The following is a 17,436-nucleotide window of genomic DNA, read 5'->3' on the forward strand; positions in this document are numbered from 1 at the left end:
AACACACAATAATCAGAGCAACTAGAAACTAAAATTATCAAATAAATGTAGTGAGAGTGAAAGTGGAGGGAAATACTCAAGTAGAGTACTATTAACTCTTTACTTCACAGTACTTGAGTTACTGGATTTGTACAGTTTACGGGATGTGGTGCAACTGGAGTCACTGGGTCAAATACAAACCGGAAGTCACGGTATAAAGGTTCTAATGATTATTGATAGTATTATTGATTTTAACGCTCTCAGCCTGCTGCTTTCCTTATAAGGTAATATGGGCGGTCCCGGGCGTGACGTATGCGGGGTCAAAGGTAATTTTGTACGTCGGCGTGGTGGTTTGGCGCCAGCGATTTCGCGGGGTAACAGCACAAGGAGTTAGCGCAACGTCGGGCGGAGGCAGAGATACCGAAACACACACCGGCGGATTTAAGCGTCTCAGACACCGGGAGGCGAAGCGGAGCTGCCGGTGAACGCGCCGGCTTCGATGCGGTGTCGCTTCAGCTTCCAGCTCCTCTTCCTGAACTCCGCGGTGAGCAGCTCGGTGCGGCGCGCCGCGTCTGAAAAGCAGCTGTAAATGTTTGTTTGCTAGCGCCGTGTGTTTTCCTGTTGGCGAGTCTAAACAGTTCCACCTGGCCTCGGACAGGTGAGGCGGCGTTAGCAGCCGTGTTGTCCACCTGTGTGTGTGTGTGTTTGCGTGAGTCTGTGAGTGGACGTGTGCACAGAACTTTGCCTGCTAGCGCTGCTAACCTGATGAAGCTAGTTAACATTAGCAGGCTGCTTGCTGCTGCTCCCCTCGCATGGTTCACAGCTGTTTAACGTGATGCGTTCAATGACCTGGCCCCTGAGTATCCGTGTATCTTAAACTGCATCGTGTGGCCTGTGTAGCTTAGGTTCGGCAGCGTTATTGTTTAGCAGAGCACTGACTTGTTTTGGTTCCCCTGTGTGTGTTGGGGCCTCTGGGAGCGTTCAGCGCACACAGTGGTCAGGTGACTTCACTCTGAGACACGGTGTTTGCACTGGCAGCTAATTCTAACACACATCTGTGCACTCATAACCTCTGTCTCCTTGTTTTCCCCACGTTTGCAGATCTGGAGACAGTGGAAGGTGAACACAGCTTCACAGAAATCTCAGTGAGGTACGAGCATGCACCTGTTTTCTGTTCCTGCTTGTCTCTGTTCAGTATGACAGCCATACCTGGTGCAAGGCAAAGAGCTTTCCTCTAATTTAGTTACCAGAAGGCTTCAGGATCAAACTGCCGACCTTACACACTCTTATTTTTCTGCATGTGCTGTTTTTTTAAGGCCTTGAGTAATAATGATGGCGACTGCCGGTCCTCCGAGCAGCTCCAGCTTCCTCCCACTGCTGGAGACTCTGGAGGACAGCAGCGCTGGACAGTCCGAGCAGACAGACGCCTACCTCACCATTGCCAAGTAAATCACTCGTCCTGGGTCTTCCACCATCCTCTGGATATGTTCAAAGAGCGTGGGCTCAGTTACAACAGGAATATGAGTGAGTGCGTAACTTTATCTTTTTCCCTTGCAGTCGGCTCAGTGGAGAGGAAGGCAGACAGTTTCTTCCTGCAGTTGAAAAGCACTTTTCTCGTTTGGGTAAAGCCATCTTGGTGAGTCTTCTACACGTCACTAACACACGTAAAGACAGAGGAACCTCTAAACCTCCCATTTTGATTGTAAAGCTTTGAGATCTGTGATCACTAATAATGTTTTTATCTTACGTTGTTTACAGGCTCACATAACTAGTCCGAACACGGACCTGAACCAAGCTGCTCTGCAAGCCCTGGGGTTCTGTCTGTACCATTCGCACCTCGTCTCTGGAGTGCCTGGTACATTCATTTATGTGCTTTATACTTCATTTTTTGGATTTGGATTATGAGCATGAAATCACTCCTGATGGTGATGTTCTTTTGTCCGTTTTCCAGAAACCTTTGCAGCAGAAATACTATCAGCACTTTGTTCCCTGGTGGTGAAGTCGACAGATAAGAACACATGCACCAGAGCATTATGGGTCATCTCCAAACAGAGCTTTCCTCCAGATGTAGTCGCCAAAAAAGTGAGCATCAGCAGAGAAGGGAGCAGCGGTGGTTTTTTTATGGGTGAGAGGTGTCACACTACTGGTGTGTTGATGCATGTGACTTCTTCTGCTCAGGTATCGTCTATACTGGGAACACTGGAGAGCGTGTGGAGCAGAGAGGACATCCAGTCTGTAGTAGTGGAGCATGAAGGCTTGAATGTTGTCATCAGGTAAAAAGAAGAGACATGATTCTGTTTTTTCATGAGTTTACGTTTCATTTCGTTTCCACTGTGACAGTTTAACCTGTGCACATTGTGATGTTCACGCTGAAACACCACGGTTAGTTCTAATTTCTCCCGGTCTCTAAAGGATGCTGGAGCAGGTTCCGGCCCAGATGGGTGATGGAGCAGTGCGGTGGGCGAAGCTGGTCGTTCCTCTGGTGATCCACTCTGCCTCCAAGGTGCGTCTACGAGCCGCGGCAGCCATGGAGCTGGGCATGCCCCTGCTGCTGGAGAAACAGGCGGAGGTGGCTGCTGTCATCGAGCCGATGATGTCCTCGGTGAGTATCTGTGTGTCAGAAACTGAAAGCTGAGTACTGCACTCAAAGGCACCATTATTTACACACCAGGAGTTCCTGTGTATTTAAATATTCAAAGATGAAACACGTTCACATTCATAAGGATATAACCATTAAAATCGCATGATTCACTTCTTGCCAGCCTTTCTCTTCTTAACGTGCCAAGCAGAGAAGGAACTGGGCAATGAGAGAAACCACTGACGTACTTCTGTCTCTGCAGACACTGGTCCCAGAGCTGCAGAAGCTTTTCATGTCTAAGAATGAAACCAACGTCCTGAAGCTCTGGCCGTTATTTGTGAAACTGCTTGGGAAGGTAAAGTGTTTATACTGTGCGTCTGCACACTCTGCCTCTGAAACACACACAAGATGAATGTGTGACTGAATGTGTCCCACGAAGAAGAACAGACATTTCCTACACAAATCATATGATAATAGTTCACATAGTAAGGTACGTTAGACTCACTGTTTTTCCTCCACTCAGCTGCTGCACAGAGGAGGTCCCTTCATCAACTCTCTGCTGCACCTGGAGGAGCTTGGTTTCCGCAGCTCCTCTCCTACCGTCAAGAAGATTGCCTTCATCGCCTGGAAGAGTCTCATAGATAACTTTTCCCTCAATCCAGGTGAGCGGCTGACTCGATGGTCCCTGTCCTCACACTGATTCTGTCCTTTAACTCTTAGACGTAGTCACTCAGAATCATGGACACTGAAGTTTTAATTTCTTGCTCCTGTTACTCCTGAAGACATCCTGTGCAGTGCCAAACGTATGAAGCTCTTGATGCAGCCGCTCATGTCCATCCACGTCAGGACAGAAGCCCTGCTGCTCACCAAGGTGGAGGTCTGGTGGTACCTGGTAGTCCAACTGGGACCGAACCTGTCGTCCAACTTTGATCAGGTTAGACTTTCCGTCTTTTCTCTCTCTCTGAACTTTATTGTCGTACAACGGTTTCTTGCTAACCTGTTACCACACACCTTAAACTGTCAGTTATTACTGAGTTACACTGAAGAGCGACACATTGTGCTGTGAGTGAACAGCTTTCGCTTCTCTCCAGGTTTCCTTGCCTCTGCTCCAGTGCACCATTGGATCCGACTCCTCTTCAGTCCCAGTCACTCCTTGTAGAGCTGTCACTCAAAACGGTGCTGCTACACCTGGCACACCCAAAACAGGTGCGTTTATATATCCAGCTCCCTCCACCCAGGCCTTTCAGCCCCTTTAATGATTCACCAGACGAATACTGAAGTTGCATCAGGGTGAGCAGTGGCATTGGCGGAGAGTGTAATTTATAATGGGTTTTTCCATCTGGTTGCAGGAACTCCAGGCTTCAACAGCCCAGCCAACACGTCTCGGATGAGCCTGAACTCCAGCGTCCAGGTCCCCTCCATCTTCCCCTCCATCCAGGTGCTGGGCCTGGAGATGTTATTTCACTTTTTTCTGGGGCCAGAGGCTGTCGCCACCGCAGCAAAGAGAAAACTCATCCTGAGCCTTGGTGAGAGTCAGAGCCACACATGAGCCTGCAGTGATGTTCTCTAACACATGGCGATCAGTTCAGTCTCATTGTTGGGCTGGGTTTGAATTATTATTTAGCTTTTAGTTTAATTTTCATGTTTTTTTTTTTTTCCATCCAGAGCCCCTGAACCACCCGCTCCTCTCCGGTGCTTCCTCCTTCACCAAACACAGCGCTGTGCTCATCTGGAGCATCAGAGATGGATTCATCAACGTCGGCAAAGACGCTCCAGGTAAACGCTGCGGCTGTATGTGACTCAGTGGATTGAAATTCATCACTGACTCTCTTCTCACTTGTGTAAATGAGATTTTCTTTCTCTCAGGAGTCTGTGTTGTCTAGTTTCTAAACAGTTAAATGAAATTCCCTCTCCACCTCCTCCTGTTAGTTAGAACGTCAGTCATTGATACGTTAGTTCACTTAAACCAGGTTTTTACCATCAAGAGCTTCAGATAATCTTTAGGAGGGTTTACAAATATGGGAACAGCTGTTGTTTATTGACTGAAAACAGAGTCTCAGTTACTTGAAAACACAATTAAAATATTATAGTTCAGAGGAGCAATGTTCAGAACAACATCTGCCCTGTTATAAACACAGTGGAGGTGGTGTGTTTAAGGTACCTGTGAGATGGAGTAACAGATTAATGCTTTTAAAGCTTATTTATATCTCAGAACACAGCACAACAGGTTTTAATACTCACAGACAGGGTTTCACGTCTCTGTAAATGTATCACATCTTATTTATCTTTTGTCGCAGTGACCGTGATGTAACAGGTAGAAATACAGCGTTCAGTTTGCTGGGAACTAGGAACTAGCTCTTTTCTGATCTACAGCTGAAATTTCTGGGTCAAAATATTTAGGACACCTCCTCATGTCACTGAAAATATGTGAGCCTGGGCTGAAATACAAGATTATTGATTATTAGATAATAGATAATTTCATGTAAACTAGATTTCACAGTGACAGTTCAGATTTAGGTGCATGCAGACGTAGTTAAAGTTCCCTCTCTTCCTCTCTCCTACAGAGTCCCTTTTGACTGTTATATGGACGAGTCTTGTCCGTTTTGTCAACTTAACTGTAGAGTTTGGTAAGTACTTTGATGTTAACTCATCTTGACTTGCAAATTAATGAGCAGCTAAACAAATCTGTAAAGGTAATTGTAGAATCAATGTTAAAGTGGTCTTACGGGACCTGTCACTGCTTTGTATTAACGTCGTATGAACTCACACTGTTGTGGCTGCTGCTCAGCAGGGTGGTCTCTTAAAGCTGTGGGTCCCACCTCGCGGCGCCACATAAAGCACTCTGATTGGGTCTGGGCTCCGTCGTTTGGGAACAGGACCAGTGAGACCTCGTCCTCGTCTCCTGCCTGATCCACTCGCACTGTCATCAGTTTAAGTCGGAGCGTTCAGGGCCTCGTGTTCTGGACTGCTGTGAAGAGAAGAAACCGCTGAGGGGCCTGTCCCCGATGATGACCCTCTTCTCTTAAATCAGACAGTGTGGGGAAAAATAAACAGCCGTTTTTGATCTTAGCCTCTTTTTTTAAGAACTTGTTTTGCGTTTGGCATTACGCTGGTGAGTTTTTAAAATGAATCTCGTCTCTTGGATGTTAGCCGGCAGTAAGAAGGAGCGTCAGGGCTGTGAAGTTGTCACACTGACGCTTCAGGCTCTGCAGAGCATCGTCACCTCAGAAGCTCTGCCTGCAGACAGAGTCCTGGTAAGACGGAAATCAAAGTCCTTTTACTCCCATGTGCTCTGCGTCATCTTTTGATGCATCATACTTAATGTAATTATACCCAGAATTCAACCGAGCTATTCTTTTTTTACCTCATGATTCGTTGTGACTTTGAAAAACACAAACTAGAATAAACCTGAACACTGAAGTTAAGTTAGAACGTTAACTTAGGTGTTGTTAGGTATAATTATAAAACCTCAGAACCAGCATTTTGAGCATTTTGCCAACAGATGGTTCGATAGATAGATAATATTTATCAACCAAAATATTACAGGTCTTTACTGAAACATTGAAGTAAAAACTGAAAACTCGCCTCCTGAAATTAATTTTGTTTGTTTAGCCTCTGATTTAAAAAAAAAAAAAAAAAAAAAAAAACTTTAGTAGAAATGATTTTTGTTGAATTTTATTGTTCTGTTGCAGTTTTTTTTTTTTTAAGTTTATTTGATAAAATGGCTGAATGAAGTCTGAATGTTTGGACACTGTTGGACTGTTTGATCTTTTACCTCAGGTCCTGTTCGAGGCCACAGTGAAAGGTATTCCCCAGAGAGTTCTCGGCTCTGCCTCCTACCAAGTTGGCAAGATGGACGTGTTAAATGTGAGTTCTGCTTGGTCGACCGTTAAACCCACATTCATACACGGCGTCCATGGAAATGACCTCACAGATTAGTAAGCCTTTGTTTTCCTTTCTCCAGGGAACGCCTGCTCTGTTTCTCATCCTTCTCCTCTACAACAGCAGCATGCTCTCAGCCTACATAGAGGACGAGAGGTAGGTCCTGATTTATTATGATAAGGTTTTTATCCACTGGAGCACCTGGCACTGCAGTGTGAAGCATGGGGTTTTTACTACTAGTGGTGGAGGAAGTATTCAGAGCCTTTGCTTAAGTATAAGCACTAATATCCCACTGTAAAAATCATTTCATTACAGATAAAAATATGTATAAATGAATATTAAAGATAAAACTACTCAGTTCTGGGATATTTTACTGTTTTATTTTGTAAATAAGTATTTTCCTAATTGTTAATATTCAGATAATTTTCTTGATTTATTCAGGTAATTGTTTGGTTTGTAAAATTTCAAGAAAATAGTGACACGTTCATGACAGTTGCTTTGTCAAACAACAGTCCAGCCCTCAGTATTACTATGATATAAACTACATTAAAATGATTAAAATGATTACAATGGAAAAGCAGTAAATCCTCACATTTGAGAAGCTGGAACCATGAACTGAAGAAATACTTTATATATGTACTTAAGTATTTTTTTTTAAACGTTGGAGCCATGTGGCTTTCTGAGTGTGGAACAGACTCTGATTTTGCTTGCTGTCTTTGCGTCTGCAGGTTTTTTCAGTGCCTTCAAACGCTGGTGGGCTGCGGCTTGTCGGGCCCCACGTCCCCTCTGGCGTTTGGCGAGGCGGTGCTGGGTGCCATCAGAGGCAGCGCTGGGTCCGTGCAGAACAAGGAGCAGCTGTGGAGGATGTGGAGTGTGATGGTCAGCCCTCTCACTGACACCATCACTCAGGTAGGCAGAGAAGCATCGGTGTGTTTCACAGGAGTGAGAAAAGCAAACAGCACCGACTAAGCAGGGGGATGCTCTGAAATGAAGCTGGTAGTTGCTGAAGGTTGAAGTTTGATTTTTTTATTATTATTTTTTTTTTTACAGTCTAATGAAGTCAACCAAGGTGACGCTCTGGAGCACAACTTCAGTGCCATGCATTCTGCCCTGCTGTTCCCCATCACGCACCTACTGCGTGGCACACCACTGCAGCAGGTCTGTTAACCTTAAGATTTTATTTTACCTACAAGAACATTATACTTTTAACCACTGCTTCTTTCCTTTAACTTTACCACCTGTTGAAAATCCTTTGTTTTCAGTTTGACCGTAGAGCATGGCCCGATTCTGATCCCTGTGTTTGTTTTTGTTCAGGCGGCTCAGAAGTCGATGTTATCTTCGTGGTCCAAGCTGTACAAGGTGTTCGCCCGCTGCTCAGCACTCGTGGTCACGGCTGAGGAGAACATCTGCTGCGAGGAGCTGTGTGCAAAGATGACGGCTTCAATAGACAAAGATGCCTTAAAGGTGAGCAGAGGAAACTGTCATCATGGTAAAGAATGACGATGTTTGAACATCCAGACACATGAAGATTTTCTTTTCCTGTGGTGAATCGGGACACAGCATATACAGTACTTTGCTGACCTCAGGAAAAAAAATTAGTTTTATTTAGTTTAAAAAAAAAAAAAGAACAAAAAAATCATGATTAGAGAGATAAATATCAAAAAGAAATCAGTTAGAAAACATTTGTTTGCTTTGAAAACAACCCTGGTTTGATTCTGTCTGATCCTCCAGGCTCCTTCAACATTAAACGCTGTTTCCAGTATCCTCCACGTCATGGTTGAATGTGTGGACTTCTCGCCGTACACTCCTCAGTTTCAGCAAAAGCTGAAGTGTAAGAGAAGCTATTATTAGTGTTATTGTTGTTATTATTATTATTATTATTATTATTTCAGTCTTCAGAGATGCCTTCAATTAAATGAAGAATGAATTTTTTTCCCTCTTGTTCCTTCCAGCTCCTCACACTCCTGTGAACTGGATGAGAAAGAGGAATAAGGCCTTGGGGAACCTGTCCACGTTCCAGTCCCTGCTGGTGCAGTGTCTGGACGTTTATCTGGAGGATCCTGAAGCTTCCTCTGAGGCCACAGGAGTCGCCCTGGTCTCCATCCTGTCTGCTCTCTTCACCAACCTCGTCCTCGCCAACGCTGTCCAGGAGGCGCTCGCCTCCCTGGTTCAACCTCTCACCATCTTCTACAAACAAGCGGCCAGTGAGCCGCCCAGATTCACCTCGCAGCTTCTGGCAAAGGTGAGTTCTTAATCAAACAGGTGCACAGAGTTTGAGCTCACAAACACGTCTGATTAGTTCATTCATTGATTGAATAGTCGGTTGCAGCCCTGCATGTTAAGATAAGATGTTCTTTATTATCTCTGAGGGAAATTGCTTCTTAGGCAAACAGCTGGAAACAAGGTGCAAACAATACTGATACATGATCTCCATGTGTGCATGATACAGACACACACACAACACACATACACAACCCACCATATGGAGAGTACACACTACAACACGGTGACCAAGTGGCAGAGCATTAAAGAGATTAGAAACAAACACGGCAATGTCCATAAATTAAATTAGATATTCAAATGAAATAAAACAAGTTAAACAGTATTGCACTTGTTGTCAGTCTGTGTTGCATCTTTGGTTAAAATAAACAACTGTTAGGTTGCAGAGGGCGTTTAAAAGAATTAAAACAAGTTGTTTTAGAAGCGTATTTCTACTAATGAGTAATTAGCTGTAATAGGTCATATCTGAAAGCTTCTCATCGAATCTTAACAATCAGACAAAATTAGCTGATGTTTGGGGGAATATGCATCTTTTAATAATGATGTTCAGTGAAGTCTACACACAGTAATATGTTTTCCTTTCTCCCTCTGCCTCCTGCAGTTAGAGAAGCTTCTCGGTGAGGTTCTCGGCTGCATGCAGAGCCGCTCCGCTCTGGCCTACAGTGATGAGCTCCTGGCTCTGCTGTCTCCTCTGCTGTGTGTGTTGTTTCCGCACAAGAACAAGCAGCTTCGCACCTCGGTCGCCCAGTTCTGGAACGCCACCTTCGCCAACGCAGTCAGCCTCACGTACCCCGAAGAGATCAGGTGAAATTCTTTAGGTTGTCTTTAGTTCTGTGTGTGTGCGTATTCATTTTGACTTCATCTTGTACATCTGACCACAGTGGTAAATGAGGGGACATTTCATTGATCTTTTGTTGAGTTAAAAAAAAATGATAATAGAATAAATTAGATCCATTTGTATGAGTTTACCAATGTTGCTGTTTTCTCTACACAGACCAGTACTGAGCCAAGCGAAGCAGAAGATCCCAATCATTCTTCCCAGCTTTGAGGTTGTCACCATTTCCGATGAGCTCAGTGGACAATATTCAGTGAGTTGCCACAAATTACAGAATTACAAATTACAGCTCTCTGTGTGTTCTCATTGTTCTTAATTTTGGCTGATTGTGTTTGTCTTCAGAGTGAGAGCTCCCAGCTGGAGACCAAGCTCAGCGGGATGCCCGTCTCGTCAGTGGGGAAGAGGGACTCACTGCTGGGAAAGGCTGCGGATCTGAAGGACAGGAGCTCCACAAAGACCAAGTCCAAACCGGTTTCTGTAAGTTCTGTAAACTCATGGTGCATACTGTAGAGCTCAAAGACAAAAACCCTCAACACAGTCTGAAACGATGTGGTGATAACTACTCGGCTTAGCTTGTATGGAAAGCAGGAGCTAGTTGAAGTATGGCTGGGTGCCATTTAATTTTAAAAAAATGAGAGTAAGAGACATCTGCTGAATATTCTTCTTGTTAGATTTTTCCCTTGTTTTTAAATTGCTTATTATCCGACTGTTGCACAACTGGTTTCCAATGTGTGTCCCCCCTGCAGACAAAGCTGGACTTTGGCTCTCCGAAGCCACCCCGCAGAGAGGTTTTGGAGGAGGAGGCCTCCATCGACTTTGTCTTCATTCCTCCTGAGACGAAGGAGAGAGTTTTGACAGAGCACCAGAAGGAAGTGAAAAGGACAAAAAGGTCTGTTTGTCCGTCATAGTAAAATACATTTAATGTGTCCATGTTGTCAGTTGTGTGAATGTTTTCTTTTTGTTTTTTTTTCCCTCGGGACAGGGTTGACATCCCGGCCATGTACAACAACCTTGACGCTTCTCTGGATACAACAGTTTTCAGTCAGTACACTCAGAGCCAAGAGGACTCTTTGTAAGTTGTGTTCATCTGCTACTAGAATGAAGATAAATCCCTGCTGTCTTTCCAAAAAAAAAAAAGAAACAGCATTCACATAATGAAGCATTTTTTCCCACAGGGACAAAGTGCCAACAGAACAGGCTGAAAAAGTTACCAAAGAGGCTCCTGGCAAGGTAATGAAACACCCACTATCACCACAGGCCCAAAAAAAGGGAAAGACTCCACAGGGGGCTTGTTTTATCCTGTTTTTCATGCTGTCAAAGGGAGAATGAATAAAACAAAAGCTCCTTGTACATTATTACTTTCAGCACTTAATAGCCAGCACAGCCCACATGTGTCTTGGACCCAAATGCAGCTGAAATTTCAGTGTTTTAATTAATCAGGTTAATAACTTATTACAGAATCGTTTGTAGCATTAATTAAGGCAGGAGCTGGAAGTTGACAGAGAAATGTCACTGAAATCTGTGGACATCAAACCAAAACCAGGAATATTTTTGTTGTTTTAAATGATTGACAATTTTGGGATCACTGAAACATGTAAATCAGTACACGCCTGCAGGCGTTTGAATGGCATTCAAGACTAGTCCCTGGTTCAAAGAAAATCATCTCTTTTTTTGTCATTATGACTGAAATGTATTAATATTCAGTAAAGCTTTCAAGTCACATCACTGGACTGGAAGTGATTGTGTTTATATTGAATTTGGTTTCTTTCAGGTTCCTCAGGAAGATTTGGAAAATGAGGAAGATACTGAGGTTCTAACAAAGGACACTCAAGACTATGGCAGCCCAAAGGAAGTGGGTAACATGACAGAAAACCACCAGCAGGAAAACATGATCCCAGAGTCAGCAGATGTTTCCATGGAGGATGATACCAAGAGTGACGAGAGAGCACGAGACATTGACATGCAGCCTAAAGAAGGCTTGAGTCCTAACATCTCTGGCTCCTCAGATTTGGTTTCAGGGACTCCTCAGAAACCCAGCAGTCGCCGTCAGTCCTTTATTACTCTGGAGAAGTATGCTGAGGGAAAGCCCGCCAGTCCCAGCAGTGCTTCCAAGTTCACAGGCTCCCTCATAAAGACCTCCAGCCAAGAACGCTCTAGCGCCAGCAAGACCTCCTCTTCTCAGGTTTCTCAGACACCCACTGGTCCAAGCTCTCAGTCCTCTCAGTCAGGAAAAATGAACTCGCAGCATCCTGTGGACGGTGCCATCGAGTCCCCTCGAAGACCAAAGGAATCTGGTGTGAAAAGTGAGCCTGTAAGGCTGACTGAGAGAATGCCCAGTGACACAACAGAGGATGAAGATGTTATCCCAGACACACAGACTGAAGTGGACGGCAAGGAGAGTGCGAAAATGGCTTCCACATCAGAGGAAATGGAACCATCAAGTCAGGAAACGGAGTTGGATGATTCTCAATCCTCTGTGACGCAGACCTCTCCAAGTGAACCCAGGCGGTCTGGACGCTGCAGAGTCAGACCTCTGCGCCCTGGAGAGGACCCTGAGGAACGGGAGGAGAAACACGTGGTTTCCAAAAGGAGACGTTCTGGAGAGGCTCCTAAAAATGATTCTCCTAAATCAAGCTCAATACAAAGCAGACCAAACACGAGAACTAAGCAGGCCGCTGAGGAGGACACTGGCAGGGGGAGGCTAAGAACGAGGACTCAGAAGGACAACAGTGAGACGAGCCGAACCAGCTCTCAGGGCAGAGGACACAGGAAGATTAAACTGTACAGCAGTTCGGAGGACTTCCTTGATAAACCTGAACCCAGAAGGAGGAGCACCAGAGAGCAAGAGTCCAGCCAAACTGACCTACAGTCAGACACACCGTCCGATTATGAAAGCCAGTCGCAGGGTCGACGCGGTCGGCGGAGCAAAGCATCATTAGAGACGGACGAGGAGGGGGGACTGAAGAAAAAGGTTTTGCATGAGAAAGAACAGCCGAGCCAAACTGCCATACACGAGCCTGAGCCTGTGGAGCGGATCGAAAAGGACGATAACGAGCTAAAGAAAGACTCTCAGATAAGCACTCCTCCCCCTCAAACTGGTCACACACCTCAAAATATTGAGCTTGTAGAACAGAGTGAAAAGGAGGATGATAAGCTAAAAGACTCCCAGATGACCGATCCTTCCCCTCTAACTGATGCTGGAACTCAAGAGTTTGAGCTTGTAGAAGAGACCAAAAACGAAAAGAAAGATTCTTCGGTAGTCGCCTCCTCTCCAACAAAGGAGTCCCAAGATGGAACAAACACGACAGAGAAGTTGGTGAATGAATCACAGGCCAGAGACGAACACAAGACAAGTGAAGGTACTGACGATAACCTTAGTCAAGAGGACTCTCAAGTGATCACGCCTTCATCTTCTGATAGCCAGTCTCTGCGCAGATCCAGAAGAAGCAAGGTTTCATCTGAGGCAGCAGAGACTGAAGACAAAAGTGACGGTAAGGACTCAGTGGGAAGGCGGAGTCGGTCTAATTCTCAGACAGCTGCATCAGCTGTTGGTCAGGCCGAGACCAGAATTGGAGGTAGGACCAGAAGGAGCAAAGCACAAGAAGAACTGTCAAAATCAAGTCCTAGCTCAACCCCAGAGAGCTCTCAGTCTCTGGATACTGCGGGATCCACAGAGTCCTCCCAGGGCAGGGGCAGATACTCAAGGCGAAGGTCTTCTCAAGCTTTAGTAGCCAGTATGGAGCTCTCAGAGTCAGAATCCTCAGAGGCCAGAGAAAATTCCCCTATCCCCAAGAAGAGAGGGAGAAAACCTCGAGCTTCTCTTCCAAGTCCTCTCACCGTTGAATCTAAAGAAGATAGAATTAATAATGAAACGGCCAAGGAAACTGCTGACATTTGTGAAGAAGCAGATACACAAAGCTTTGAAGCTCGAACTTTAACAGAATTAGAGGAATCGCAGAAAAGCCAAGATTTACAGGGTTCAGAATCTCCCCGGGTCACAGGCGACTCTGGGGAGCAAAGTATGAAAGAATCGCCAATGGAAGTAGAGGCTGATGCTGCTGTAGCCTCGCAGCCTGTTGCTCCAGAGAAAACTGAGATTGAGGACACAAAGAGGAGCAGTGTGTCACCTCGCAAGAAACAACCGGACTCTGAAATAAACACTGATAATAATTCTTCACAGGACAGTGGCGCTGGGGACCAGGAAATGCTCGAATCAGGTGGGATCAGTAACGACCACGTTCAGGAAAAGTTGCCCAGTGACCCAACTGATGTGGATACACCGGCGATGCCTGATGAGACAACAGAGAAACATCAGGTCTCGGAGTCTTCAGAGGACAAAGCTGAGGAAGTTACAGAAACTGGGGACGATTCAGATTCAGACCTCCAAGAAAAACCAGTCCCAGTGAAAGAAGACACAGCTCAGGATGTTCACTCTACCTCCATTTCACAAAACCAGGTAGAGTGTCCAAATGTCACAGGTGAGCTTTCAAAGGCGGATGAACAGTCTGCCTCAAACCATCATGGAGAGGCCAGCACTGAGGAAGAGATCACACCTCGACAGGAGAACGAAGAAGAAAGCAAAACCCAGATTATGGAGTGTCAGGATGAAGAGAAAACAGAGACGCCCAACGCTGACAACGATGCAGTCGTAAATTTGGATGCTGCTCTGAGTGATGTCTGCGATGCTTCAGCTTCTGCAGACTGTACCGGCAAAGAAGCTTTTCAGGATTCTCCGGTGAAGCAGAAGGACCTGGAGGCCGTCATGGGCTCAGAGGTTGGTCAAAGCCCCAGCAGTGGCAGGACCAGAGGAACCTGGTCTCCTTCAGCCTCCCCCTCCACCAGTATTCTTAAGAAGGCCCAGAAGAGACCACTGGAGGAGGACACTCCCTCACCTCTTGTCAAAGTAAGAGACGATGCTCGAACCTTGTCACAATAGACAAGTTCTGCCTCTAGAATCTGAGCTTTTATTTGTTTGTAATATGGATGAAAGTAACTTTATTTCCTCCTTTAACTCGACAGTCCAGACGCGTGTCTTTTGCTGATCCAATCCAACAGCAGGAAATGGCGGACGACATTGATCGTCGCAGCCCTGCTCTCAGAACCAGCTCTCCCAGAAGATCCAAAGTCAGCATTATCCCACAGCCCAAGGTGTGAATGAGGCCCGCGTTGTAGTTGATTGGCACATATTTCAGATTCACGTGAACCAAACCTTTTCTCCTGCAAATGATCTGCTTCGATTGAACATGGCTATCATCTCTTCTTTGCTGTAGTATGTCACTACTCCGACAAAGGGCCTGGTGATCCTGAGCCCCAGAAATCTGCGCAGTCCAGGTTACAAGAGCTCCAAGAAATGCCTGGTATGTACACAGAGAACACTTTTTAATTTTCAGCCGCAAAAGGCTTCTACAGCTGTTTCTGCACATATGCAGTGGTGCTCCCCAGCACCTGGACACAGGCCCTGAAAAGCTCCGTAGATCTGGTGAATTGGATGATAATTTTCTGTGTTTGCATCTTTCACCATACATATACAGATTCATCTCTAATGGAAAAATATTGATTAGGGCAGCTTTAAATTGCATAAGTTTCATCCACAGCTGGGAGCTATTAGTCCTAACAATTTTTTTTTTTTCTAGATTTCCGAAATGAGTCAAGAGCCTCGACCAGTCTCCAGAGACTGTATCTATCCTGCCCTGGTCGGCTGCTCTGCACCTGTGGAAGCTGTGCTGCCTCAGATATCCTCCAACATGTGGTGAGTAAGGCACAGAGCTGGTGAAAAGAAAAGTGTTTTGCATTTATTCTAATATTTCTCCTTTTTAGATCCATGTAAAGCCCGAATGAAAACGCGTTTGTTTTTTTGGGGGTTTTTTTGTTTTGTTTTGGGTTTTTTTTCGTAAATTGTCTGACCAGGTCTCGAGGTTTTGGGCAGCTTGTTCGAGCCAGAAACATCAAAACGGTCGGTGACCTCAGTGCTCTAACTCCCAGTGAAATCAAGACTCTGCCAATTCGCTCCCCAAAGATTTCCAATGTCAAGAAGGCACTTAAAATCTATGAACAGCAGGTATGTGAGGGGATAGAAGGCTGCAACGGGACTGATCTGATGAGACAAACACAAATTTTACAGAATATATGATGGTGAAATTCTTTTATTTGACATTATTTGACATCTTGTAGCGTAAAGGACGAGGTGGTGATGAGTTGAAGAGTTTTGATGAAATGGAGATGATGACCTCGGAACTGGAGGAGACCAGTGCTCCTCAAAACCGGGATGAGGACGATAAGACCTCAGGCGAGACATTAGGTGTGTAAAAACTCAGAATACACCATAATAAGGCTTCCTCAGCCAGTTTAACCAAAGTCAGTGCCACTGCTGTTATTTTCTGTGATTCCAGATTGGAAGTCAGTCTTGAAATAAATGTGTTGTCACACATTGTTCTTTTAAGCACGTTACCAACAGAATCTCTCTGTTTGCAGCAACAGAGCTGGTGGACGAGCCTGTTCCTGCAGAGGAGAGGCCACAGCAGAACGACTCCAGGGATCAGACACCTGACACACCGGCGACAGGAGAACGCCCGCCTGAAGGACAGCTGCACCCTGACGGGCTGCTGTCAGAGGTGGAGGCTCTGACCTGCAGGATGACGCCACTGGAACTGGGTCGCTGCTCGCCGCAGCAGCTCGTTCAGATGCACGATCAGTTAGGAGGCCTGATGAGGTGCGTGGTGGCGGAGCTGCAGACGCGCCTCTGCCGGGCAGACGGCAGACCCTGAAGAGACTACTGTTTCTGCTGGATCAGACAGCTGTGGAGGCGCTAACGGGCACATAAAAGAAGAATTCAAGAAGAAACAGTGACTCAGGATAAAATGTTCTTTTATCCACCCAGGCTTTGTGCAGATGGACATGTTAAATCAGCAGATTTTACAAAAGGAGGATTTTATGGTTTTAACTCTGCCATTTCTCGCCTTTGATTTTTCTTTACTAAAGATGTTTTTAAATAAATGTTAGCAGCACATTTTTTTTTCTCTCTATCCTGAACTGTTGGGTAGTTAATGATTTTAAGAAACACTCAAAGGGAAGCACAGTCGGACTTTTTAAGCTGTGCCAAAAGAAGACTTTTAATAGTTGTAGTCTTGATAAGGATAGTATTTTTCCTACTGTCCTCTCTAGACTGTAATATGGGACAGATGTAAGACTGCAACTGTATGTGGAGGATAATAACTCGTGCTGTTGACCCTTCCTTTTTTGTACATACAGTTTCTGTGGTGTCATTTCATTCCCCTGTGCCTGTTTTAGGCTGTTTACGTTCAGCTCATCAGCTCTGCTCTTGTACATTTTTGTAGTTTTAGTTTCTAAATCTCTTCTGTCATCTCACTTTAATGTCTTATTATATTTTAATGTAAGGAAACATACAGTAGATGGTAGTAACAGTCTGCACTTCAGTCTTTATTTGTGGTTTTAAATACTTCAATAAAAGCCAAAACTGAGTTTTAAAGTCCAGTTTTGTTTTGTTTTTTAACTTTTTCTGATACTGGTTTTAAGATAATACTCTTGAGGGGCTTCTATAGGCTGCTTAAACGATGCTGTGCTAATGGTAAATTAAATGTTTGTAATTAAACCAGTTTTAACCCCGCAGGTATTAAAAAACACGAGTAGGCACTTCAACGGTAGATTCTCAATTTTCAAGTCCGTCTCACAACGGTCGTCTGTAACTTCTCCACTTGATTTGACTGATATGAAAAATCTGGGTTTGACATTAGAGAAACCTGAGTTTCAAAGCTGGATTTCTCCTGGAGAAAACATTTGGTCACCTGGTTTGTACCGCTGTACAGGCCAACAGCACCTTTCTGAGTTTGGACGTTGGTTTAGATGAAGACCCGCTCAAAGTTAG

At 45.0% G+C, this 17,436-nt stretch overlaps 1 protein-coding gene across 3 annotated transcripts; it reads left to right on the top strand.

Moving 5' to 3' along the window:
* Positions 1-355: 355 nt before the first annotated feature.
* Positions 356-17,027, top strand: rif1 (replication timing regulatory factor 1). 3 transcript variants are annotated; one of them, XM_041057265.1, is made up of 36 exons: positions 356-535; positions 1,081-1,129; positions 1,296-1,424; positions 1,537-1,615; positions 1,738-1,834; positions 1,931-2,061; positions 2,158-2,252; positions 2,392-2,581; positions 2,820-2,912; positions 3,081-3,219; positions 3,340-3,491; positions 3,649-3,763; positions 3,907-4,083; positions 4,223-4,333; positions 5,122-5,184; positions 5,708-5,811; positions 6,338-6,424; positions 6,522-6,595; positions 7,168-7,348; positions 7,490-7,597; positions 7,754-7,903; positions 8,171-8,270; positions 8,392-8,681; positions 9,321-9,523; positions 9,714-9,807; positions 9,897-10,031; positions 10,301-10,443; positions 10,537-10,626; positions 10,730-10,784; positions 11,326-14,457; positions 14,574-14,702; positions 14,825-14,911; positions 15,188-15,303; positions 15,462-15,612; positions 15,726-15,852; positions 16,026-17,027. In XM_041057265.1, the coding sequence occupies exons 3-36, from the start codon at positions 1,309-1,311 to the stop codon at positions 16,316-16,318; spliced, it is 7,407 nt and encodes a 2,468-aa protein (XP_040913199.1). In that variant the 5' UTR covers positions 356-535; positions 1,081-1,129; positions 1,296-1,308; the 3' UTR covers positions 16,319-17,027. The 3 variants fall into 3 exon arrangements, with proteins under 3 accessions (XP_040913199.1, XP_040913198.1, XP_040913200.1); XM_041057264.1 differs by having other exon boundaries at positions 356-523; XM_041057266.1 differs by having other exon boundaries at positions 356-523; positions 11,335-14,457.
* The last annotated feature ends 409 nt before the right edge of the window (positions 17,028-17,436 follow it).

This window comes from Toxotes jaculatrix, chromosome 15, assembly GCF_017976425.1.
Source record: "Toxotes jaculatrix isolate fToxJac2 chromosome 15, fToxJac2.pri, whole genome shotgun sequence".
Taxonomy (NCBI): domain Eukaryota; kingdom Metazoa; phylum Chordata; class Actinopteri; family Toxotidae; genus Toxotes; species Toxotes jaculatrix.